The sequence below is a fragment of the Python bivittatus genome, unplaced genomic scaffold (genome assembly GCF_059951505.1).
Source record: "Python bivittatus isolate LINGU-HERP-01145 unplaced genomic scaffold, Pbiv_v1 ctg000700_np1212, whole genome shotgun sequence".
Lineage (NCBI taxonomy): Eukaryota > Metazoa > Chordata > Lepidosauria > Squamata > Pythonidae > Python > Python bivittatus.
This window is the reverse complement of record NW_028277098.1, coordinates 76,677,231-76,702,022: the sequence shown is the minus strand read 5'-3', so window position 1 is coordinate 76,702,022 and position 24,792 is coordinate 76,677,231. Positions and strand designations below refer to the sequence as shown.

Genomic DNA, 24,792 nt, shown 5'->3' with positions numbered 1-24,792 from the left:
CTGAATAAACATGCATAGGATTGGGATGTTCAGATTATATCAATAATTCATCCAAATATAATTATTTGCTCTGGTTTGTACTTTTATAATACTGTAAGGGAACAACATTGTATATGAAATTGCAAGTTTCTAGCATAGACATGTATTCAGTGAACTAAATAAATGTAAATGATTTATTAAGAACATGGTAGACTATTTACACAGAACAGAAAATCCTAGAATAATTTATATAATGCCTGGGTTCATTTTATGTATATGTTTATACTTGAATGGTTCATGAATAATCTTTTCAAACTAATTTCCCTCCTATAGAAACAACTGCTGGTGCTATGCAGTCAAAAAGAAGAAAATCCAAATGAATTACTGAGTGGATATGCCAGATGTATAAATGTGTGAATTTTACTTAGCAATTCAGAGTTCTGATTTCTTGCTAAATATTAAAAAAAACTACAATTCTGTACAGAAATTAATTTTATTATTATACGTTTCCAATAAATGCGAACTTTTTTCCTTTAAAGGTGTAATAATGGGAAGATATCAGGCTATTTGTTAAATTTTCTGGTTTTGTAAAGTCTTGCTTAGCACATCAGATGTAGCGTGTTGTAAAAAATCTCATAATTGTAAATTTATTTCTATGTTTTCACTTTTCATAGGACAAACTAGAGTACAGGGTTGTCATTTTTTTAGACATTAAAATATTGTATTGTGCCGTTTGTCAAGTACTGTATGTGAATAGCAACTGAAAGGGTTGTATATGGCCCAATCTTGGAAATGTAAATAGTTTTATTATATAGTAGGTTTGATGTATTTGTTGTAGAAAAGGACCAGTGAAACAAAACAAAATTGGAGGATTTGTGAAATGTGGATTATCCTAGTGCTCTAAATAAATGTCATTGACTTATACTTCATTTTATAGATAAATTATTTTGCCTCTAGATTCTTTTGCATGGGAAGAAAGTTACTGGGGAATTTCAGAACGGCGCGGAACATTTCATTTCTTTCTGCTACTGATCTGCAGTCACTGCTGTCATAATGATGCAGAAAACTTGGATGGAGCACTGAACCCAGTCTAAGAATTATACTCATTTCTCCGATATTATTTGCAAGATGAAATACATAATCAGACAGGGTTTTTGGAGAAGAAGAAACCTTGGTTCCTACAGTTATTCCTTCCTCTATTTATACAGAAGCTTCTTTATCTCTGAATGAAGAAAAGCAGATGTTTGCATTCAGGGAAATATGTAGTATGGCCAAAGCATAGCAACAATTGAGGACATTGCACTTAAATAGAAAGTTGGTCTGTTCTTGTTAAACTCAAGGTTTCAGGTATCTTTACAATTATACCAGAGCATACTACAAAATAGTTTGAGACAGTTGTGTCCTTTTCACTGTCAGTACATTGCAGATCCAAAAGCGGGGCCATCTAAATATTGGACAACCTCTTTTCATTAGCAATATTTGTAATGGAACCAGCTAAGCCCATGGATTAGAAGGCTGGTAGTCTCAAAGCTCTTCTCCTAGAAGTCCTCTGGGTCTTAACAACCTGGTCCCACCTTCTGCTTTGAATATTGGCCTGATAATTCCCACTGAGGGTATCTGTCTTCTAGAGAGTGCTTTACCTGGCTTCATCCACCTAACCCTTGTGTATGCAAGTGTTCTTACAACTGCTGATGCATAGTAAGTACTGTCCTTGCATAGTAAGCAGTTTACAATGACAACCTAAAGCCAAGTTTGTCTTGGCCATGATTTCTGTATTTTTTGCTGATAGATACTAATGTACTGAAATAAATAAAAAGGAAGAACAGGGGTGCAAAAGACACATACACAAATCAATGCAGCATGAGGAAATATTGGGCATTTTTGTGCATCTCTATTCTATCTTGGTCAGACTGCACCTAGAATGTTGTGTCCATTTCTAGGCATTGTATTTAAGGAAAGACATTGACAAACTGAATTGTATCCAGAAGAGAGCAGCAAAGATGATAAAGGGTCAAGGAGGAAAAATGTATAAATATCAGAGGTTGGATGTTTAGCCTGGAGAAGAAAAAGTATCAGGAGACATATTACTTGTTTTCAGATATCAGAAGGGCTGTAATCCAGAAGACAGAACATAATAGTTCAGAGTTGTTCCAGCCAAGAAACTAGGGGATTAAATTACATGGAAGTAGTAGTTAGGTAGGTTTTTTTAATACTAACAGATGTTTCAACAATGAAATAAACTGTTTGGGGAGGTGGTGGGCTCTCCTTTGCTGGAGGTGTTTAAACAGAAGTTAGATGGTCATCTGTCAGGACTGCTGTTAATGGATTCCTACATTATGGTTAGAAGTTAATGATGAGATTATATGCAGTAATATAATGTAATTAGCTAGATCTAGTAAGCATTAGGGCAAAACATTTTGAATTTGAAATATTTTGAGCTTGGAGCACTTAACGGTAAGGTCAAAACAGATTTGAAACACTAATGGTAGGATCAGAATAGCCTTTCATTTTATCTGCACATTAAGCTTGTGAGGTAGATTAGACTAAGAGAGAGAGTAACAGGTTCAGATTCATTCATTCCCCCAAGTACTGGGCTAGGATGCTATGTGAGTCCATTTCAGTGCATTGGATGGGAGTTATTCCCTGTGGTGTGGCATGCTTTTATTATTATTTTTATTATGTTTTGATCTTTTTGAACTCTGGTAGCCACCCCAAGTCACTTGGTGACTGGGCAGACATATAAATTGAAGTGTTTGACTTCTGTGACATCCATGTAGCCTAAAATATTCCACTTTCATTCATCTGTGTATAGAACCTTCCTTCAAAAATCTGGAAGGTCATACAGGATGGGGTTTGTTTGTTGGTTGGTAAACACATCAGTGTTGTTATTAGTGAACCATGGCTTCTGCCTTGATATTCTTCCATGAATCCCATGTTACAAGTGCATTTTTGAATACAGCTAAGGTGAAACAGCCCACCAGATCCGCTTCTCAGTCTTCAGGCTGAGATCAAGTGTAGAAAGACCTGCAGATTCCTGGATATTGTTCTGGGTTCTCTGTGATTTCCCGCAATGTTCTTTGACTGATTTTGATAGGCTAGCCATTTCAGGGAAAATGTTATCGTTCCATTTTTTCCAATTTCAGGACCATGTCTCTGACTGTGAAGCCATGAGCTCCAGAGTTTTAGAAATGGTTTTTTTGCCTTTTCCAGGCTGATAAGCATCAATTACATTAAAAAAAATAAACATGGCTTTCAGCAGGGCATGATGGGCCTCTAGAATCTGGGTAACGAGAAATTCATTGTAATGGGGGCAGGATGGATTTGTGAGACTTATATAGGGTAGGGCTGGCCCAAATCAGCCCCAATTAATTAATAAAGTATTCACACAATTGGGCCTTGTTGGTCCTTTAATTAAATTGATTGAACTAGGGAGGCAATTTTTACACTGGCACACTGCACTAGCACATTGCATGTTAGATTACTTTGTTTATGAAATAAATACCAATATTTAGTGTTATCTGCTCACTCAGACTCTCTCTAAATACAGGTAGGAGTCACATGAAGCTCTGGTAACCTACAGTGGCAAAGGTGTGCAAAAATTCAGAAAATTCAAAAAGAGATGAAGACTTTTTCACAGAACTGTCTGTCTATGTCTACATCTGTATATTTTACTATTACTATTACTAAATTCATATATTTCTTTAGGACATGAAGACATACCAGACTCACACATTTTAAAGAATTTTCCATCCAAATCAAACATTTTTGAAACATGTATTTTTAAGGTAACAACATAGTTTGTTTTCTCCCTGAGTCCATGCTATAGATTTTCTAGATACAAAAGAAAAAGACAAAAAAGCTAGAACTCAGCCTGTCTTTCAAGGCTGTCATTACAACAGTTTCCTACTCATTCAAAATCATTGCATAGCTAACCACAACTTTAAATGTTGAATATTAATAATAATGCATGATAATGCTTGCATCCTCTCTTTGACGTATTTACATGTATTTATATACACATATGCTATAAGACATTGTCTTCAGTTTTTAAGCACCCTTCTGTTGACTTAACATTACAGACTCATGTATAATTGTGATTTTCAATATCATTATTGGAATGAATCATTCATTTGGCAAGAGAGGACCAATTTTTGAATTGCAATCATAGTGACATGATTCAGGCATTTTACAAACGTGTTAGATGACAGTTTGCACAACAACTGAAAGTCTTTTATTGTTAAGTATTTGGAATTTGCTCTGCAATAGTGAGTATTTGTGTTTCTACAGTAACAACAGGTGCATGTTCTATTTTATTCTCAGAAGATAAGTATGAGGTATACAGATGATGTTTACTTTCCCCATTTTATATATAGAAAATCAGGGCATGGGGCCTTATTCTAGCCATCAAGGAAACAATAGTTGGAATTTCTCTTTCATGGATTCAGCTGCAAAGGAATAAAAAATTACGCCTGTTCTCCATATTGGGTCTAAACATGTTATTCAAAGAGGTAAAAATTCTGGTTATATTGTTGCATATTGGGAAGCCTTGCTGCTTAGCTTTCAAATGGTGTTGGATCCAATTCTAGATGAGAAGGAGAAAACATTTCTTTATTTTGATCTATGTTACTGGAATATATTTTTGAAGTGGGGAGCTGGAGTAAGGTACAGTATTCTAAACAATTTCTAGGAGTTTCTAGGAAGCTTAGCTCCATGATTACACCTTTATTTCTTCTGCATTGCAGGAATCTAAAAATTGTCTTATTGGCCAGACCAGTGGTCCTGCTCCTTACTAGCTTGCAGTAAACAAAGCAATCTGTCTCCAGCAATTGCCAGGCAGAACCTTTGGGAAGATTGTAGATAGGACATGATGTAATAGCCCTGTAATTTGCTTTGAGCATCTCTGAACATCAGAGACATATGATGGAACCTTGCTGCTGTAAACATATTTAACGTATGTCATGCTTCAGTCTGGTCTGTGTTAAATCTATGAATCTGGTAATCTCCTGCCACATAGCCTGTGTGTTGACTTCCCAGTTATCTTTATAGCACACAGGGGTGGGAAATAAACTGCACTGTTGTAAGATAAATGTTACCATGGGAGGGGGTGTGTGCTGAAGTTCAAATATTTATGTGTGTGTGCATTATGCCTTCAAGTCAGAAGTGTGTGCGTGCACACGTGTGTGCGTGCACACACACATATTTGAACTTGCCTACAGGCCAGTCACTCTTTCAGCCCTAGGTAGCAGGCAATAGTAAGATTTCAGAAGTCGTTTGCCATTGCCTGCTTCCTAGGGCTGAAAGAGAGTGACTGGCCCACTGGCAAGATATGTTGCCAATGTACTTTATTAATGATCCCACACAAGTGTTCTGGGAGAATGTGTGGTTTGGGCAGCATTTTGCAAACCTTGGCTGATCTCAAAAAAGCTAAGCATGGTTAAGTTGGGCTAATTGCTTGGGCAATTACCAGCATAGCCAGTGGCTATAGGCTAAACTGGGAAGACGGCAAAGGCAAACCACTGACAAGAAAATAACATAGACGTATCCACTTAAGACTAATTCAACTCAAGGGAGATTTTTTTATATACTGTATACCATGTCACTCAGATTCCAATGTTTGAATCAGTTCTTAATCCCAGAAATTTGAATGTAATTTAAAACAGCATTCCCAATTTGGTACCAGCTAATTATGTGTGTTACCTATGGAAGGTCACCATTTGGGGAAAGCTGCTGGTGCGTGACTAGGGCTATGGTCAAGCATAATGCATATTTTAGTGACGTTTAAAGCAGGAAGGAACACCCTGGAACACTGGAACTATCTTTGGGTTTCACAAGGGAATCAAATTATCAGGGGTCTAATATTAGACCTCCTTAAACATCTGTGACAGTAACTATTACATCAATGGAACTGATTTTAATTCTTCTGAAGTATTTCCTTTTTCTGAAGTATTAAGTAGAAGGGAAAGGCCTGAGAAGCATAAAAATTGAAAGGATTTATCTCTCTGGATATGTAGAAATGGAACTTTCTAAAGTTGTGTTTAAATATCTCACCAGAATTTGATTCTGGTAAAATATTTAATATCTCCTTGGTTAGCAGTGGCAATTGGGACTGAAATTACTAAGTGATGCAGTCATAAAGCATGATGTCACATGACTGTGCTGCTTAGCAACAGCAGTCCCAGTTGCTGTCGTTAAGCAAGGACCGCGTGGGTCGTTAAGCAAGGATCTCACATGACTGAGTTCTGACTTCCTGCCACAATGAACAAATGGACATAAACTGAGGATTACCTGTATAGGCTCACAAAATGTGTAATCTGTCCCCTAAATTACCTCAGAAAGTTATATATTCAAATATCACATTATAAATTCAGTTTCCCTATCTTTAAATTGATAAATCCCTTCATGGAAATCTAGGCATCTAAAATGAAAATTTACATATTACAAGGAATTTTCCCCTTGAATATGTTTGAGTTACATTGGTAAGTCATCTTAATTCCCCCATTTCCCAGAAGCTGCTGCTACAAAGTCATTTAATATGAAATCAAAGAGGATAAAAGTCGTAAGCACAAAATTAAAAGGAGTTATAATATCTTGCCTTAATTACATGTGAAGGGAACCAGCATATCCTTGGATTACTATAATGTTGGTACATCTGACTCAGCCTCATCATATTTGCCAACTCTATTGCTTTCTCAGTAAGCCATAAGAGCAGAAGATGCAGTTTCTCATAGCTTTGCACTTTTCTAACATATTTAAATGAATTGTTTTAATTTTGGAGATAAGTATTTAGGGTTACCTTCTTTATTCCTGGCAGGGTGGCATTCACCAAGAACATAACTGAATGGGTACTGTTAGAAAAGTACCAAGATAATTGAGGTCTGCCTCTACTTTAGACAGAAAACATTCTGTTCAGTCATTCCATGTAAGCTTTAGATATATAGACCAGGATCCACAGAACTACATAGCTAATTCCTTTACCACAAGGACTTTTGTTCTTGGACTGTAACTCCACTCTTCCAATGGCATATGACAAATTACTTTTGTAGTTAAGAGTCTTCAAAAGACCATTGTAATTTGAGGATTTGTCATTCAAAAGAAAAATCATGATACCTGTGTTCTTAGATGCATCTAAGTTACCCCTTACGTTAAATAGAGATACCAGATAAAATAATAGAAATAATCATATATTTATCACATCTTTATTTGGTCAGTTATATTGATATGAAGCTTTTGCACTTTAAAGGGCAATACTATCTCTTCATGTATCCATTTTGGTGTGTGTGTATATGTGTTTTTCCCCCCCCCCAGACCTGGTTAAGAAATGTTGCAAAACCATGGATTTCTTCTGCAGTGCAAATAAATTCCCCTTTTTACTAACTCAGATTACATTTCAGAAGAGGGTTTGTAAGGTTTTATTTTAAAAAATTATCCACAGCCTTAAATTGTTTTGAGATAAAAGTTCCTAAAATCAACACAGGAAATAAATTTAAATATGGTATCTCCATCATATTGGGAAAGTATTTTTAAGAATAAATGTTGTGGCTGAAAAACAGGATGTGACTATTCTCATTTTCCTGATTAGAGGGAATAATAACACAATGAACAAGAAAAGTTATAAATGAAAAAAAATTACCCTACCTGTTCTGTGGCTTTTTAAAAGTGATTATTTTTAAGTGAGCAACCAGCCCTTGTCCAATACAACTGCAGTGAAATCTAGTTAACTCTGAAATAATGTTCATTTGAAGAGATTATCCCCATGTTTCAGACAGGGAATAATACCATTCAGTGTTGAAATGGTTTTTAAAGAGGAATCCAAACTTTCAAAATCTAGGTGCACATTATTCTTTAGAGCAACCTTGGCGACTTGAAAATGTGTGGACTTCAACTCCCAGAATTCCCTTGCTGGGGAAGTCCACACATCTTCAAGTCGCCAAGGTTGAGGAACCCCACTTTAGAGCAAGGTGGACAACTTGGTGCCTGTGGACCTAGTATGCCTGCAGATGTTTGCTTCGCTACCTTCAGATTCTTGCCCCCGTTTAACTAAGCTTAGGAAACTAACATAGCACAGGGCAAAGCCCAGCCTCTAGCATCACCCTGATTTAGAAGATAAAAACTAGGTGTGGTTGCAGCAAAAGCCTCACTGACCCGCCCAACCGAAAAAAAAAGCAGTAGGAAGTGGGATGGTGGGAATTGTCCTGCACTGCTTGAGAGAGTAACAGGCAGCAACTTCGCCGAATTGTCTTCTGGTAAATGGGTGTTTTGTGACCAGCTGCACCATCATGGGAGTCCTTTTGAGAGAACCCCAGTGACAAGCTTTCAAAATTCTACACCCAAGTAGATTTCTTATCCCTACTTTAAAGGGCACTTCTATACTGAAGAGCCCACACTTCTCTTTGGCTTTCACTTAACAGTTCAAAATCCTTTCTCCTTTGATGTGTAGTGTAAATCTACATATTCATTAAGTCATTGGCATTTTCTTTTTAGTACAGGCTTCCTTATATATGGTGCCTTTCAAATATGTTGGACTACAGCTTCCATCACCTGGTAGGGGCCTCAGCCAGGAACGTTGTGTACATATGATTTCAACACATCTGAATGGCACCAGATTAAAGGAAGACCACTTTAGTAATACTCCATATGAAGGCTACTAATTTTGGTCCCTTTCTTCTAATCTTTTCTTCTTTATCTCAGTTTCTATTTTGCCAGTCTTTAAATTAGTACATAATGAATGTATTCAGACCAAGAGGTTCCCATTTCAGTCTTTTATTTTGAATTCATATACTTCCCCCCTTACTTGTAATTGTTTCTTTCTCCTAAGATCAGAACATATTTCTCTTAGAAGAAGTGTCCACGATCAGCATCATGAAAACATGTGAAAAAGCCGCAACCTTGTAAATCTATGTTTGCATTTTCTTTTAAAATGTATTTATGCATACACCAGGCTCTTTGCTCCACCTGATTTTAATTTAGATATTTTTAATTAAAAAAAATAATCCGAAGCTGGCATGCTGCAAAGCAAAAATACCAGCCTCTAATAAGAATGCCCTTGGGTCTCAAGTAGGTCCTGTAGGCATCCTTAAAAAATAAGGATTGGTGGGTAGCTACAATAATGCTTGTATTGAAGAATGCCCACCGGCCTAGAAAGGTAAGCTGGGGTAGTGGGGAGCAATCTCCCCAGTTGGCTTTCTGATAAATGGGTGTTTTGTGATCTATCATGGGACCTCATCCCCTGGTGCACCATTTTCTAAAACTGCCCCAAAGCTTCCAAATGTGCCTCTCCAAAGGTTGCCCATTCTTGTCTAAACACTTGATCATTAAATTATACAGCCATTAATAGTACTGTAAGAAACTCCTTGATAGCCATATAAATAATCAGATGGAGGAAGAGTACTTTGAAAAATCCACTATAGTTATACCACTTTGCCCTTTCCATAACTGCATATCCTCTGTGGCATTTGTAAACTGTTAATGCTAATTGCATCTACTCAAAATGGGCTTTCAAAGTTGCAGCTTTGCATCATGTAACACTTCTGAATAGAGAATTCAGGTTCTATCTATATTCCATTTGAAGTTAATGGCAAAACTCCAAGAGACTTTCATTGTATTGCCTTGCAGCCTCAAGGCAATTAAGGATATTCCTTGATAATTCATGAGTAGCCACTACATCAACTCACCAAAAGAAACAAATATACAAATTATTTATTTTTCAGGGAAGGAAGTATGTTAAAATACATGCCATTAATCTTTAACTTGGGATATGTTAGGCTTCTTTCTTGTTTTTTTGTGTTCCATTCTGCACAGGAACCTGGTATCTCCATTTGTGACATCACAATCTGTTGGGGTTTTTTTTGTCATGAGTGTGATGTCAAAAAGAAAGGCACTGATGTCACAGGCTCTCTAGTGCAACAACAAGGGATGAAAGGAAATGACAGGGCACCTTGTTCCTCCTGTAACTTATTTAAATTAAAATAAAGGTGATATATTCACTGGAAGCACCAAATTAGTCTAACACTGGCAACTGCTACAATAGCCAGTGTGTGAATTCATGCTACCTAAGGACCAAGAAACACACTCACACAAAGAAACATGGTCTCTCTTAATAACCAAGATACATATATGTTTCTCCAACACTTAAAAAAAAACCATATATTGGAGTTTCAAAGCTGACTTGCTGTCTTGTTTCTTAATGTTAGCAAGGCATGTTGTGTTTCATTCACTATGAGATCCAAATCAAAATCTGGAAATTGGATGTAGAGTAGGAGATGGGACATTAAATGCAAAAAGGAAGTCGTTGATCAGAAAATGTATTTGTTACTAAAAACAGGGTGGGGGAATAAAGCTCAAGAAAAGCCCACAAAAGAACTACCATTTAATGTTGCCAGTTCATGAGAATGTAGGAAGTTCTCACAGGGAGGGACGGTTAATTTCAGAAAATGAGTGAAGACAACCCTCTTGGATGGAAAAAGCATTGTGAAGAACTAGTGAAGCTAAAAGTTAAAAGGATAATGCCCCACAGTGTAGACTTCCTGAAGTAGCTTAATAGTTGTACTGGCGCTGGCATGGTTGGTAGACAAAGTGGCCTTGGGGTTTGGCCCGTTGTGGGCGGCACTCTCTGGCACGGTTCTGCCTCTTCATGACTTTCTGACTCAATTTGTGCTTCTCTGCCAACTGCTTTGCCCTCTGAATCCGACGCACTTGATTGACCTTCTCCAAGATGGCAGCCTTGGTGGCAAGAGAAGTGGAGTGGTGCGGGGGATGGCGCTGTAAACGGTTTTCAGGTATTTCACTGAAGAAAGAAAGACACACAAGATTGAAGTTGACATAGCACTTTTGATATGGCAAGACCCTGCTTCAAAGGACAAAGGACATGACATTTTCCCTAAATAGCAAAAAAGTGATTCATAAAAATTAACATAAGCAACTCACTCATAAATGTGGTAAGGAACACAATCTACAACTCCCACGATCTACAACAAAATGCATGACAGCTGGGTGCACAGATAATTCATGAAATCTCCCTTCCTCCTACTTTTTCAGGGGGGGAAATTATTTAACTATGTATCTGCTCAGGCATTCAATTCAACCATGTAATGAAAACCATGGGAGAGAGAATGGGGACTGCTGATGGCCTCATGCACAATGCATCCAGGCAGCAGGGGGCATATCTGAGCACAAATCTGCTGTAATGTACATTCACTGTCCTCCATAGGTAGCAAAATTCCTGGGTAGCATCACTCCAACAAGTAGAGAAATGTAATGATGTGAACAAAGTTAGCAAGTGCTTCTCCCCTCTCTGTATGGTTCTAATCACAGAAGGGAATCAAATAACCAAATAGGAATAATCTCATACTTGTAGGCATATCTGGAGCTCACAAGTGTACATAGAACTCTGTGAAAATTGAAAGTGTCTGAATATACATCTATTTTGATACATCAGAGAATCCATTTGGAAACAAGCCGAAATTTAACTGGGAGAGTAACATTCCAGCCAGCCAAATAAAATAAGAAGTGCTAGTCAAATCAGAACTTAGCAGTATTTGTGAGCATAAAATTCCCCAAGCATTCTTTTTACAACAAATGATATAACCCTATGCATGTTTACTCAGAAGTAAGTCCCACTGATTTCACAGAGGCTTCCAAAAAAAGAGAGAGAGAGAGAGAGAAGAGGTTCTTCTGAGTTGCTGCAGTCCTCCCCAGCTACTTGGCTCCTTTCACACACTTACCTAGATATACTTTTATATAAGTTTAAATGTACACACACAATATATACATACAACATTCTCAATTCAAAAATACATTCAACAGGCCATTTTCTAATTCAGCCTGGAACTCTCCTCCCTGATATATTGGGGTATCTGGTTTGCAATGCTGGGAAATGAAATCTCAAATCACTGGGAACCCATCAGGTCAGGAAAGATTGGGCTATGGTATATTTTTCCTAGCTGTGAAATGAGTGAAGAGGAACATGGGATGCTGTTAGTAAATGTCCGGAACGATTAGGTCCTGCTCTGGACTTACCTCTCCTGAACATTCTCCTCAGGATCCTCCCTTTCCACAATGATACTGTTGCTGCTGGTGACATATACAGACATGCTGGGATGCTCAATCAAGAGGTCCTCCATGGGGCTGCTCTCCATACTGACAGGATCAGGACCTTCTGCAGTAAAACAGGGGGGAGGGGTAACAAACCAACTCTCATCCATCAAGCAGGGGTCAGGCTGAGAGGGCATGGACCTGCTGACACAGTCACTGAGGGAGTGGGGTGAAGACGTGGTAGGTGGAAGGGACCCATGGCGGCAACGGGAAGCGCAAACAGAATCCTTCTCACCTACCCGCTGCTCAGTGCCAAGACTTGAAGCCAAACTATCTAATAAGAGATGACAGCAATCACCGGCCACACAAAATGGGAACAGCCAGAACAGCAGCAACAATGGCACAGACAAAATTCAAAAGAAAGACCACAGTGCAAAGCCATTCAACAGGAATGCATGGCAGTGCAGGGTGCATAGGAGTGGGTTACAGGAGGGAAAACGGTGCACACATTCAATATATTCAATGGATGGGAAGGAAGAAGGAAGAGAAGGAGAAGAGAAAGGGGCGCATTATTAGTGCAAAAGATACCCCAAAGGCATTGGTGTGACTCATCCTGAAGTCTTCCCTGAGGACTTAGGACTGGCCCAAGATGTTCTACTATCCGGTGACTCCGATACTCAGCATAATTTGCAATTGCAGCTGTGCGCCACTTGTAATGTGCTTTCCAGCATCCTTTGCTACATTGTCAGGTGTTCCAGTCAGCACAAATCTCCTACTGTGTGTGCTGTTTTATGTGTGGCCATGAAATAGGTCTGCTTCAGTTGCTTGTGCAAATACCCCAGTTTTGGAAGGTTGGAATTATTATGCTGCATAAAGGAGGGAGATAAATATCCCAAAGCAAAGCAGGTGGTAGGTTATGATACTGGGTTATTAAAATATCCAAAAGACATGGAGTGAAAAGAGTATTTGCAAGTAATAAGAATACCTTAATCTCTCCTAAAGAGTAAAAATCAACTGCTAATGATTTACAGATGCTAATGTCTTTAAATGTGTGCTGATCTAAAATCAGTGAGATTACAGAGGAATTTTATTTCTGAAAAAGGAACAAAGAATAATCATAGAGGGAAATTTGGGAACAGGAAGGATGATTTAAAATTAGATAGGTGGCACCTCCAGCAGACAACAATTTTTTAAAAAGCGCCTCTTTTTAAACCTCAAAGCTACAATCTTTACAAGATTGTAAAGCACGCTTTCTGTCTCATCCTATTAAAACTGACCCAAAAGATAAAACTTTATTTTAGATTAAAGCAGTGTTTCTCAACAGTGGCAACTTTAAGATAGGTGGACTTCAACTCCCAGAATTCCCCAGCCAGCTATGCTGGCTGGGGAATTCTGGGAGTTGAAGTCCACCTATCTTAAAGTTGCCAAGGTTGAGGAACACTGGATTAAAGTAATAATCCTACACATATTTAGAGAGACCTATCAGCCTTAGCTGTACAATTTTAACAAATATTGCGCCAACATTTGTTATATGATTTCCCATTTTCTTCTCCTTTGTTCTCAGGGTGTTTTAGAATCTCTTGGTGATGCTTGTGAGTTTCATTTATTTTTGTGGGATACTCCACAATTGTTTTCTCTTAGATTACCGCTCCACCCTTCTGCAGCTTTCCCAGCCGCCCTTGCTTCTTGATTTAGGAAAAAAACCCCACAATCATGGGACTGGCATGGAGGAAGTCAGAGAAGCTGCTCTATCCAGAAAACCTTCACTGAAAATTTTGCCTCATTTGGAGAAGAAAAAAAGAATCAAAGCCCTTTTTCCTACCAAACTGAATGAGAATGGTAATAAATAAATAAATTGAAATTTTCAGCACAACAGGTTCATTCAAAATGAACCTTTCTTGTTTGTGTGAGTGCAGCTATCCATAAATATAAACACAGATAACTTTTGGTAAAGTTGGATAATAAATCATATAAATGTCAGTTACAAATGCTGATTAGATTTGATTAATAGTAAGTTTTCAAAATACACAGAAGGTTCTCCAGCAGCACCATCTCTCCATTACATCAATCTTTTTTATGCCACTGTAACAGCTGAGGTTGTACAAGGCTTTGGGGCAAAAAACAAAAAACAAAAACCCTGTTAGTCTTAAGCCCTCCTCACTTCTGACTCCATTGCCTGTTCCCTCTCAGTAGAATCTATACAATTGCCCAGTGGATGAAGGCAGAGCAAAGCAAAGCAAGAATGCTATGTTCTCTTCCTCCTCTTCTCACTGCCTGCATATTTGAAAAGAACCAGAGAACAAGGCAGGAAGCTCTAGGTACTCCTAACAAGCTCCTACTGAGCATGGCCTTGGACTCCTTTTGCTGTGCCTGTCACTCATTAGTCAGAGGAAGTCTAAGAAAGATGGCAACCCATCAAGGATGCTGAAACAGCAAGAAAAAGATCTTTGAAATGGCGACAAAGTTTCAGCAAATATGAAAGTAAATAAGGCTACATCTTAATTACACAAGGAGAGAGGTCTGTAAAAGTGGAGAAACAAAACAGGTCTAGGTGTATCAACATATAATTGCATCAGAAGGTGCCTTCTCAACTAGAATTAGAGTACTTCTTGACTGCTGATCAGAGGGACTGAGCTCATGATTTCACAAGAGACACAGCAGTTACTACTTCCCCCAGTTATTCTAAAATGAGGAAGCTTTGCTGCTAGCAAAAAAGGCAGAACAGAATAAATCAACTGAAGTCCCAGCACAGCAAACCTAAAGCCTTACAGAAATAAACTGACATTACACAAACAGAAGTCTTAATTTTCCTGAGAACACTTTCTGTGTAATAGTGCCAGTGGGGTGTAGTGGTTAATATACTAGACTAGAAGCAGGGAGACCCAAGCTCTAGTATGCCTTCAGTTATAGAAACTCACTGGGTGATTTTGTGTCCGTCCATGGTTATCTCTGTGGAAAAATAGGAGAAAGGAGCACTATGTATACCATCTTGAGCTCCTCTGAGAAAGGTGGGATAGAACTAAAATAAACAAATAAATGGTGTAACTCTTAACATTCTCTGCCATAACTGTTCTAACATGACCTACTCTGGAACTGTAACAGCTGATTTTTTAAAAATGCATTTTTACTAGATTGTCAAATCACATCCTGGCAGAGATGAAAGAAACACCAAACACTGGATTCTATAATTGAGATTTTGCTGGAACTTGCTCTGAAAAAAGAAGAATCTTCAAAAGATGGGACAAACACATTCAATTTTGCATGAGTTTCCACTGTTTTAAAGGAACTGTCTAAAAATAGAATTGAAGCTGTGCAGTACTTCAGATTTGATTCCAAGGAGTTCTTTAGGACACACGGGGCACAAATGTAGTCACTGTAGACACAGCAGTGCTGTCTTTTCCCAGGTTCATGCAGTAGCCTCATTTGCTTTACTTAACTTTTTCCAATTTCAGAAAAAAATAATGGGGCTGCTTTAAAGAGTTGCAAACAGGTGCTGTGTTTGTACCCCACATGCTTCAAAACACCTTTTTGGAATTAAATGTGAAGTATTACACAGCCCTACATAGCATGTAAAGCTCATATGCCAAAAGGTCTATCAAGTTGGAACATCAGTAAATTTGCATTGCAATAACCTGATTCTCTCCCTGCTCCTGCATAATGTAATCTGAGGTCTTTGTACAAGGAAAACTGCCTGACTATCAAGTTGTCATGCTTCCTGCATATGAACTTACACTGAAAGCTGTGATGCTGGCACCGTAGTTATGCAGCCAGACAATTTTTCTTCCACCTGCAACTATGGTTGTATGTTATACCACAGAGTCTCTACACAGGACTGGGGCGTGGGGGGAGAATAATGGCTCATTTTAGCCCAGGGACTGGGAAGGAAGACGAAGCATGTTTGCTACTGGCAGCTTATATAAGCAGAGAAAACCAAGCTGGACAGTTTTTTTTATAGGGACCATAAAACTGAGTAGAAAGATGATGGTGAGGTTTCTTGATAAGGTTGCTTCTTAAATCTACTAGAGAGCTCCCAAGTCAGGCAGCAGGAGCAGAATTAGCCAAGAGTTCCCAGAAACAGGAAAGCAGGCCATGTCTAAGCCCCCAGATTGTCTATTGTCACAAACCACAAAAACAGACGTTTTGCTATTTGAACGGTGCCACAGCCAAGCTGGAGGAAAATGTGTTTGGCTGTCAAGGAGGGTGATGTCATGGGAACATGGCAGTGTGTTGCTATGTCAGAATTGATGTAAACACCACTTGTGGAGAGCCCTCGGGAGTAGATTTTCAGGACACAAAGGCAGCTGCAGTTAAGAGAGAGATGTGGGACTGGATCCCACACGATATTTCTGCACAAAGCCTATACATACAGTATTAATTTTTCCTTGCTGTCTTCTTCTCTGCTGCAATCATCCCCAATCTGATATTCCAGAAATCTTTGCCACCTAAATTATAATACTTGTGTTCATGCTAATAAGGAATACACTTTGTTCCAGGGTAGGAGTGGGGGTGGGGCATGGTTGTTAAAGTCTTGGGTCTGATCCACATGACCAGCTTACTCAGTGTGAGTAAGGGCCACTGACTTTCTAAGGGCAGGAACAGATCTGTACTTCTCTGTGGTTGCCATTAATCTCAATGGGACATAGTCCGAAAAACTGCAGGGGCTTTTTCCTTGATTTGTTGGTTTAAAAAGTTATGAGATGCAGTTTGAAGATACTTTTGCTGACTCAGATCATCCCAGAAAATAAAATATTTCAAAAGACTTTTTTTCACAATGTTTCTACTATAACTAAATTAGATTTTTGTATGGCTCTCATTCTCCGAGCCCAAGGGCACAGCACTATTTCACATGCAGAGATTTTGGCTCAGTTAGTGGGACGCTGTCAGCATCCCATATCTGGTTTCTGGTTGGATCCGCTGACATTTTGGGGGAATTATCTAAAGAAAAGTAAAGTGTTTTGATCAAACAACAAAGCTCTTTCCCTGTGCTGTTTTCCTGGTTCTGAATCACCTTGCCTCAAAGCATCTCTAACTGTAGAAGGAGAAAAGCATAGGCCACCATAACATGCCTCTATCTTATCCTCCAGAATAGGAATGCAAAACCTGATTCTTCTAAGGGGTAGCAGGAACTCTGGAACCACTCCAAAAGTTACCTGTGGAGTATATGTTAACGTGATGGAGGGGGGAAATAACTAAGTTCGTGTGGTGTAACAAGATTAACTGTATTAAATGGAAATTACAATTTAAATTATATCAAGTTTTGTCTCCTGGAGTCTGCCCCCTGCCATGCCATTCAGAGCCTAGTGTGGTCCTGGTCCTGAAAGCTGTGCATCTCTGCCCTGGTGTAATGGTACGGGGGAACGACCTTGGGAGACAGGAGGGAGAGATGCAGACTGGACAAGGTATGCAAAAGGTATCTCAGCCCACAGAAAGGGGGAGACTGGGAAACATTTCAGAAGGGACCCTCCCTAGTTTTCCAGAGAGTAAAAGGAAAGGAAAGGACAAAAACTTTCAGACTAGCAAGATTCTGTTAATATAACCTTACAATAAAGATAGAGCTGGTACTCCTGGTTGTGCTTCTCATCTGGACTACCTCGCTGGGCTAACACCTGGGCAATGACCTCAGGAGCTGCATGGAAGAAGCAGGCTGAATCACTATGCTCCCAACACACAGACCTCACCACATGTTCTGGAGCTCTATGTACAATTCTAGAGTCACTTGCACAAATACACCAACACAGTCTTACTTACACACCATTCTCACATACCCCTATAAGGCAGTGTTTCTCAACCTTGCCAACTAAGAGGTGTGGATTTCAATTCCCAGAATTGAAAGCTGGCTCGGGAATTCTGGGACCTAAAGTCCAAGGTTGAGAGACACTGCTATAAGGATTAATAACAGCCTGTAGGTGATTTAAAACAAGGAAAAAAGATGGAGTCCCACGCTGTCTCTGTCAGGGTTCTTCTGATCAAAACCAAAACTCTATGCAGCTTCTTCTAAAATTAAATGGAGAAATCATGGGAGATCACCTGCCTGACTTCCATTTCAAACAGCAGCAGCAATTTTGAATTCTCATATATTTTAATACAGGAATATGAAGTGTTTCGTACATCACACATAAGCTCTTACTGTATTTCAAAGTATTTGAATAAGAATTCACATAGACAACAAGTTGCATATTCTGTGCCTGTACACTGGTCCAATTATCCCATAGAATTTAATCTAGATTATGATTACTTAATCCAGAGGTGCATCTGCAAATTTTGAAGTGCAGGAGATCATCCTAACTGTGTAAGGACAATAATAGCATAATATTTTATTAGCCTTATTTTGTTTGCAATTTATACCTGGAAAGAAGTTTTACTGAACTAAATGGCACTTACTTTCTGCTTCTAAAATAAAATGAATTTTAATAAAAGGTCTTGGCCTACTGTAATTCACATTAATTAGAAACAGCCTTAGATGTAACTAAAAATGCAAACCATCTCACAATTCAATATTGCCATTTACTCTGCTAGGTGAACTGAGATCATATCAAAGAAAAAGATCCTGGTTTCTATTTTAATTTGTTTTTCTTCATTCTCTGTCTTTCTCTTGCCCAGCCTGCCACTGATAATATTAAAATAGTAAAACTTGAAATCCTTATGATCATCCAGTTCATTTGCAAAAACAAAGAGAAGCTATCAATTAGCCAGGCGTTTCAGCAGATGACGTCACTCCCTCTGTTGCAGAAAAATAATCTCTACAACATTGGATTACTCATCAGAGGTAATGGGTTTGAAGGTGGAAGCTCTGCTGATCTTTTAGTTAGACTTGTGTAATTCTGGTATCAGGAAGAGGGTGGCCATAATTAGATCTCTGATTACCCAGAGGAATGTGGTTAGTTGTTTTTTTTCAAGCAACCAACATTGCATCTTGTAGATTGTTGGCAGAATGTATAGCAGGAGGAATACAAAGATCAAAATATCACTCAGCTTGCAGCTGCTGAAGTGTATCTATCTTAAAAACAAGATGTGGGGGTAGAGGTGGTGTTGGGGACCATGATTATTTTCATATAATCATTTCATATAATGATTATTTTGATTTAAGCCAATCTTCCCCAAATGATGCCCTCCAAACAGAATCAGTTTCAACTCCAATACCCCCTAAGCTAATACAGTGGCTGTGCTGGTTAGGAATATAGAAATGGAAGGAACACCAAGTTATAGAAGGCTACTTGAAAAAAATGTTTCACTGATGTAGACTAGTGAATGTGCTTTACTCCGGTGACATATAAATAAATAAATAAATTTATTTATTTATGGAAATTTTCTGAAGCATCCATCAGTCTCACCGATGCTGGCTGGGTTAATATGGGTTAATAGTAACTGACATACTGTAATGTGTAGGAATTAAAAAGATGGAAAATCTGTGGGCCTTCAGGTATTGCTAAACTGCAACTCCCAGCATCCCCTATCGTTGGCCATATTGTCTAAGCTAACACTAGGCCCACACTAACCAATTGCTTGCTTTAATATAGTTGGTTGCTTAAACTACAAGTGACTGGATCCCATAACATACTAAGCCCTAAAACATGGTTTACACATGATAATGGCTGGGTGGCCCCACTAAGCCAAACCAAAACCCACATTGTGGTTCAGTGCAATGTGAGCAGCTAGCCACTGATTCTGAAGCAAGTTCTACTGAGATAGTAAGACATTTTTTCCAGTAAATTATTGATTAAACTACCATTAAGGTCTGAAAAGTGTCTGTAATTATAATTATAAATATTATAAAATCACAATTTGATAGAGCCTGGTGCCCTGGGAAGGCAGGAGATGTGCCTAGAATGCTCCACAGCTTTCTAAGACTTTTGCTAGTGCTACCTTTACCACAGGAAGCAACAAAGTGGGAAGAGTAGTGAAAATTATGGGATGAATTAGAAGATGGCACAGCTGTCTGCTCCTAAAAGGGAGGAAAACAAAATCACTGCAAACTTCAACCAGGTATAACCAAGGTCTCAGTATAGCTAGGACTGAGGCTTTGTCACAATAGGGTTGAGTAAAATAAGGAAGTAGAAAGCTTGTGAGTTGTTATGTTATGTTATGATGTTTTATGTTATGTTGCTATGGCCCTTATGCCAGGATCTTCCTAAGAAGGTGCCTTAATGAGACTGACCCCACTTGCAGAAAAGCACCTAGCCAAGCTCAAACATCTGAGCCGGATTGTACCTGGTTAGTATTGGTTGAGAGGAGACTACCAGAAATCCAAAGCTTGTAGTCTAGGCTGGGAAACTGAAAAAGTATCCCAGAAGAAAGTAATGGCCATGCCAGGAAAACTACAGGGATGTGACCATGAGGTCACAGAATCAAGTTCAACTTGAAGGAACCTTTAATTACTCAAACTGGAGATATCCACAATACTCCAATGTGACCCACTGGCAGTACATCATTGCCACTTGGAAACCAGCAGGAAGTGGCTTATTTGCTCTTTGTCCCTCAGCCTTTGGCAGAAGCAGCCATTCACGTATGTGGTTCTCAGTCTCCCTGCCATTTTCCCTGACTTCCAGCCTACCGTTTGCACAGAGAAGGTGGGAGTGACAGGGCAGAATAGCTGGAGGCCGGATTTTCTCTTTGCTGAGGAATGACTTGCAACCACAATGAACTGTGTGGGGTGGGGTTTGGTCTATGGGATGTACTTGACCACTGCCAGCCAATCCTTCCCTCTATCTATTTCCATTTTAGGCATATAGAAAGAGCTGAGAGAGGAGTATATTTTAAGTTGGGAACTGATAAATTAGGAGCCACCCAGAGAGGAAGTTTATGTTTCTTGCATAAGACAAGCCCAAGGGAAAAGCAATGGCTCAAAGGCCAATTTCCTTCCTTTGCCTATTGTTGGATCATCCATGGACTCTGTTAACTGCATATTTTTAAGACAAAACTTTGCTATTTGTATCCTTCTAAAGTGCCAGAAGTGATAGAATATTTGCTGCAGACTTCAAATTTGGGGTTCAGACCTTAAATCTGAGATCTTTCTCTGAAAAAAATGGGGGAAATATAGTGTGAGATAATTACACTACAGAAGCACCTAATCTGCCGAGCAGCATCACCTGAACCATTTTATATCACACCCTAATCTCTGTACAGACATGAACGGAAGGAAGACTGAGTGAATCGTACAGATCAAAGGGGTTGGGGGTGGGGAGAGCTGTTGGATGTACTCATGAGATCTTTAGGGGTGAGAAACCTATGGCTTCCAGGTGTTGTAGACTTATAGTTCCTAGTATTCTTTACTGTAGACAATCTGACTGGAGCTGCTGGGACAAGTCGTTCAGCCACATCTGGAGGGCTACAGGTTCTTCATTCCTGTACTTCCATTCTCTGGAATGGTAATTACATCCTGTCTAACTTGGGATCTAACTTCCTGAAGGAATAACTTTTATTACATAAATTTGCTATTTTCTGTCCATTGAAGTAATATTTACAGGCTTTTTTCTAGGTGGTCTTGCTTTCACAGGTTAGGTGGCTGGTAGCTGGAGAAAAATGTTTTATGATGGCCCATTTTCAGGCTGTTCTCCTGCAAGAACCTGATCCGGCACCAACTCTTATGTCTTTTGAAGGTGGGAATTTCATTTTCCTAGACTTTTAAAACTGTTACTTTTATATAGTTATTTCATCTGACACGATTTTAACATGCCTGTTAGCAAAGCTGAATCGAGTCCATAATGAGGCCTGAAACAATGGTTGCACATGAAGCAAAAATATGTTTTATCCCAAGCTTGGAACAGAACAGCCACATTTAAAATGTTCCTTCTGAACCTTTGAAAGGGTTGCATTCTGCTGGAACAAACCTCAACATGTTTCAAATGCTCTGATGGAGGACAATGATAAGTCAAGCTCTTTTTTCCTTGTTTTCCTTCAATTATATCTAATCTAAGTAGAAATGGTGGGATTCTCTTTCTCTCATAATCTTTCTGGACAGATGTGTAGTAAATGTGTAAAGAAAGAAAGGAGGAGGAGGAGAAAAACATTGTAGATATCCTCATATGGAACTACTGGAAGCAGACCTAGAACAGTAACACGTCTCCTGTGATCATGGACTTTACAGTAATTGCACAATATTTAGCATATGCCTTAATCTGGCTTTGATTGATAGAGCTAGAAGTGGTCCTTTGATCCCTGCTGAAAGGCCAGGTTCCTCATCCTTTTCTTCTTTCTAAACTGTATTTAATCATTAGTATATAACTTTAAGAATTGCTGCCTGAGTTTACTTTTGTCCCGATCCCTCCCTCTTTTTCCCTCTGTATCACTTTTTAAAATTGCAACTAGTTGCAATCCTTCCATTCTGCAATTTGTGAACCATATGCCGTAAGAATCCAATCATTTCCTCTAACGTTTCTCACCTGGCAGGTCAATAATAAGCCATCCATCTTCTTCTTCCTCTTTAGAAACAAAAGGCTTAGGATCCTCAAGGTCTTCAACTGTGCTGCTATCACTGAAGAAGAGGCTGGTGAAACGCTGGAACATGGCAGGAAAAGGATTTCTAAGGTGGACTTTGAAAGAAAAATGGAAGCACGGCTCTAAATGTTTGCTTCAGTGCGTGTAGCCAGAAGATGCTGCTGTGGTGTAAATTTTGGGAAAAATCGATGGATGAGTCTTCCAAAAGGCAGGAGCTATTCTGTTGCTTTTGCTGGGGTATTTTTCCCCTCCGAAGTCTTATCTGAGTTGAGTTATGTATAGTGCAATCATAAGGTTCTTCACTTGGCTTCAGTGCAAAGGCCTGCAAAGATTAAAGGGTGGCGGGGTGGAGAGGAGAGAGAGAGAGAGAGGACATAATTTAAATTCTCTTTTAAAAAGCAAAAATGCTTTGAATCACAATGAACTCAGATGACCCTGAGAAAGCAGGGGAAGAGAATCCTGGCTTTGATCATAAACTTAATTTGCCCTGATTATGACCTTTTTCTGGTGTCTTTTAGTTTCATCTCTGCAGGGTGGCCTCCCTTCTCACTTTCACTGAAAACATTTCTTCAGTGTCGATTTGAGCTCTTCGAAGCTCCCCTGAGTCTTGGGGAAAGACTTTTCCTACAAGCCCAGTTTGCTTGTATTAATGTTAACATGTTTTCCCTCATAAACATGCAAAAATACTTCCTGTTCCCTAGTCCCTCAGCTGGATTTGTTAAGAGGACAAATTCAGGACCTCTTTTGATACCCGTATTGCAGGTAATAGTTGATATTTGATGAGATTTGATACTCATATTGCAAGTAATAGCTGATATCTGATAAGTCTAGATGCCAGAAAGACTTCCAAAGGCTCAACAGTGGCCAGTCTATTCCAGTTTTCCTTACTGAATGCCCCTAAATGAGTTGGACTACAAAACCCATGACATCCCAGTCATCTTGCCCATAGGGCATGATGAGTTTTGCAGTCCAACTCACCAGGTGGGCTCCAGGTTGGGGAAGATAGGTTGCTCATACAATTAAAGAACTCTAAGGAAAAGGTCCTCCCAATCTCCCCAGACAAATATTTCCACTATCACAAGATTTTTTCCCAGGGGATCAGTCTGTAGTCCAACCTGAAATTTAAATCAGTGTTATGCAGTTCTGCCTTGAAGTTCTTCAACAGTTTTCTTCTCCTATGAAAGAGGCTTTTTGTTTTTCTATATTATTTTTGGAGAAGTTAAAATTTTTTCAGTTTTCTCTTGAATTTTTTATTTTATCTTATTGTTTGAGGTGAAAGGCAAGGCTACTTTTGGGATTGTGATTTACTGTTACCCCTCTTTCCATCATTCTGATGCCTCCCTGCCTGCTTACACATCCTGACAAGGCCAGGCAGTGGGGGAGTCCTTCCCTTAATAAAAAGTGTGGGAAGCCAAAAAAATTTGCAGAGCTTTTGAGAGACAGGTAAGACAGGACATTTATACACCTCTTTGCCACTGTGGAAGAACACTGCAGTCCACCCTTGAACATTTCTTTCACATCCTTCTCAGTTGAAAAAAAATCTAAAACTAATTCTCTGTCAACTAGAATAACCCTGATCAAGATTGGATGAGGGCTGATGGAAAACTAATGCAGAGAATTTTGCTGCACAGCAATCATTTAAATCTATTGTTTCTTCTACTGCTAACACCCATTAACTTTCTCCCAGCCAAACCTAAGAGACCAGCATTAATTCCATGCTTGCTATCCCCACAGCGACCTTGAGAGAATTTATGCCAACTATCCTTATACCAACTCTGGGTGAAGGGATTACAACTGACGGAAGGTTACTTCCTCTGCTGAAGAGAGATTTGAAAATAGAAGCCCAGCATTCTTAATTGCTACTCTGAACTGGCCCTGAACTTGTTCTATCCTTAGTAAATAAGGCAAAAAGTTTGCTTCTTTCCATCTTTTTAAATACTTGAAAGCAAGCAATGCATTCATCCAAACTGATGGAAGAACATCAAGAGCTGGCTCCTCTTTTAGCTACTAAAGGAGGGATGGATCAGAACTCTGCTGCCATTTCTGAAGCAGGAACATTTGCAATTGTTTGTTAGAAAAGTTTCTTATACTGATATCATTAAGCCAGGCCTCTGAATCAGAAATCCAGGAATTCACTTGGTAGAGCACCTTCAGATGCTGCCAAGTTGGCTTCCCAGTTCCACTTGCAAATTGAACGTAGTACGGGGGAGGATTTAAAGTCTTGAATTAACAACTCTACTTCTTAATTACTAATTAAACAGTAAGTATTGTACTCATTTTCATTTGCTCCAAAACTATAGGTTTCAGCTAGGTCCAGTCTATCATACCAACAGTAGAATAGATGATGAA

The 24,792-nt window shown here is 39.0% G+C and overlaps 2 protein-coding genes across 6 annotated transcripts in view; one reads left to right on the top strand and one right to left on the bottom strand.

The window, feature by feature from the left end:
• Nucleotides 1-9,311, top strand: part of NCOA6 (nuclear receptor coactivator 6) — a 68,689-nt gene extending 59,378 nt beyond the window's left edge. For all 3 annotated transcript variants that reach the window (XM_088154233.1, XM_088154231.1, XM_088154232.1), the window contains one exon: nucleotides 313-9,311. In XM_088154233.1, the coding sequence (XP_088010359.1) occupies nucleotides 313-359 (47 nt within the window). In that variant the 3' untranslated portion in view covers nucleotides 360-9,311. The remainder of the gene's footprint in view (nucleotides 1-312) is intronic.
• A 349-nt stretch (nucleotides 9,312-9,660) lies between these two features.
• The window catches only part of TP53INP2 (tumor protein p53 inducible nuclear protein 2), a 33,291-nt gene continuing 18,159 nt past the window's right edge, over nucleotides 9,661-24,792 (bottom strand). For 2 of the 3 annotated variants that reach the window (XM_007430610.4, XM_007430611.3), the window contains exons 2-4: nucleotides 22,389-22,765; nucleotides 11,995-12,343; nucleotides 9,661-10,762 (exon numbers count right to left, since the gene is read on the bottom strand). In XM_007430610.4, coding sequence (XP_007430672.2) covers nucleotides 10,513-10,762; nucleotides 11,995-12,343; nucleotides 22,389-22,512 — 723 coding nt within the window. In that variant the 5' untranslated portion in view covers nucleotides 22,513-22,765 and the 3' untranslated portion in view covers nucleotides 9,661-10,512. The remainder of the gene's footprint in view (nucleotides 10,763-11,994; nucleotides 12,344-22,388; nucleotides 22,766-24,792) is intronic. The other variant, XM_007430612.4, reaches the window with a different exon arrangement.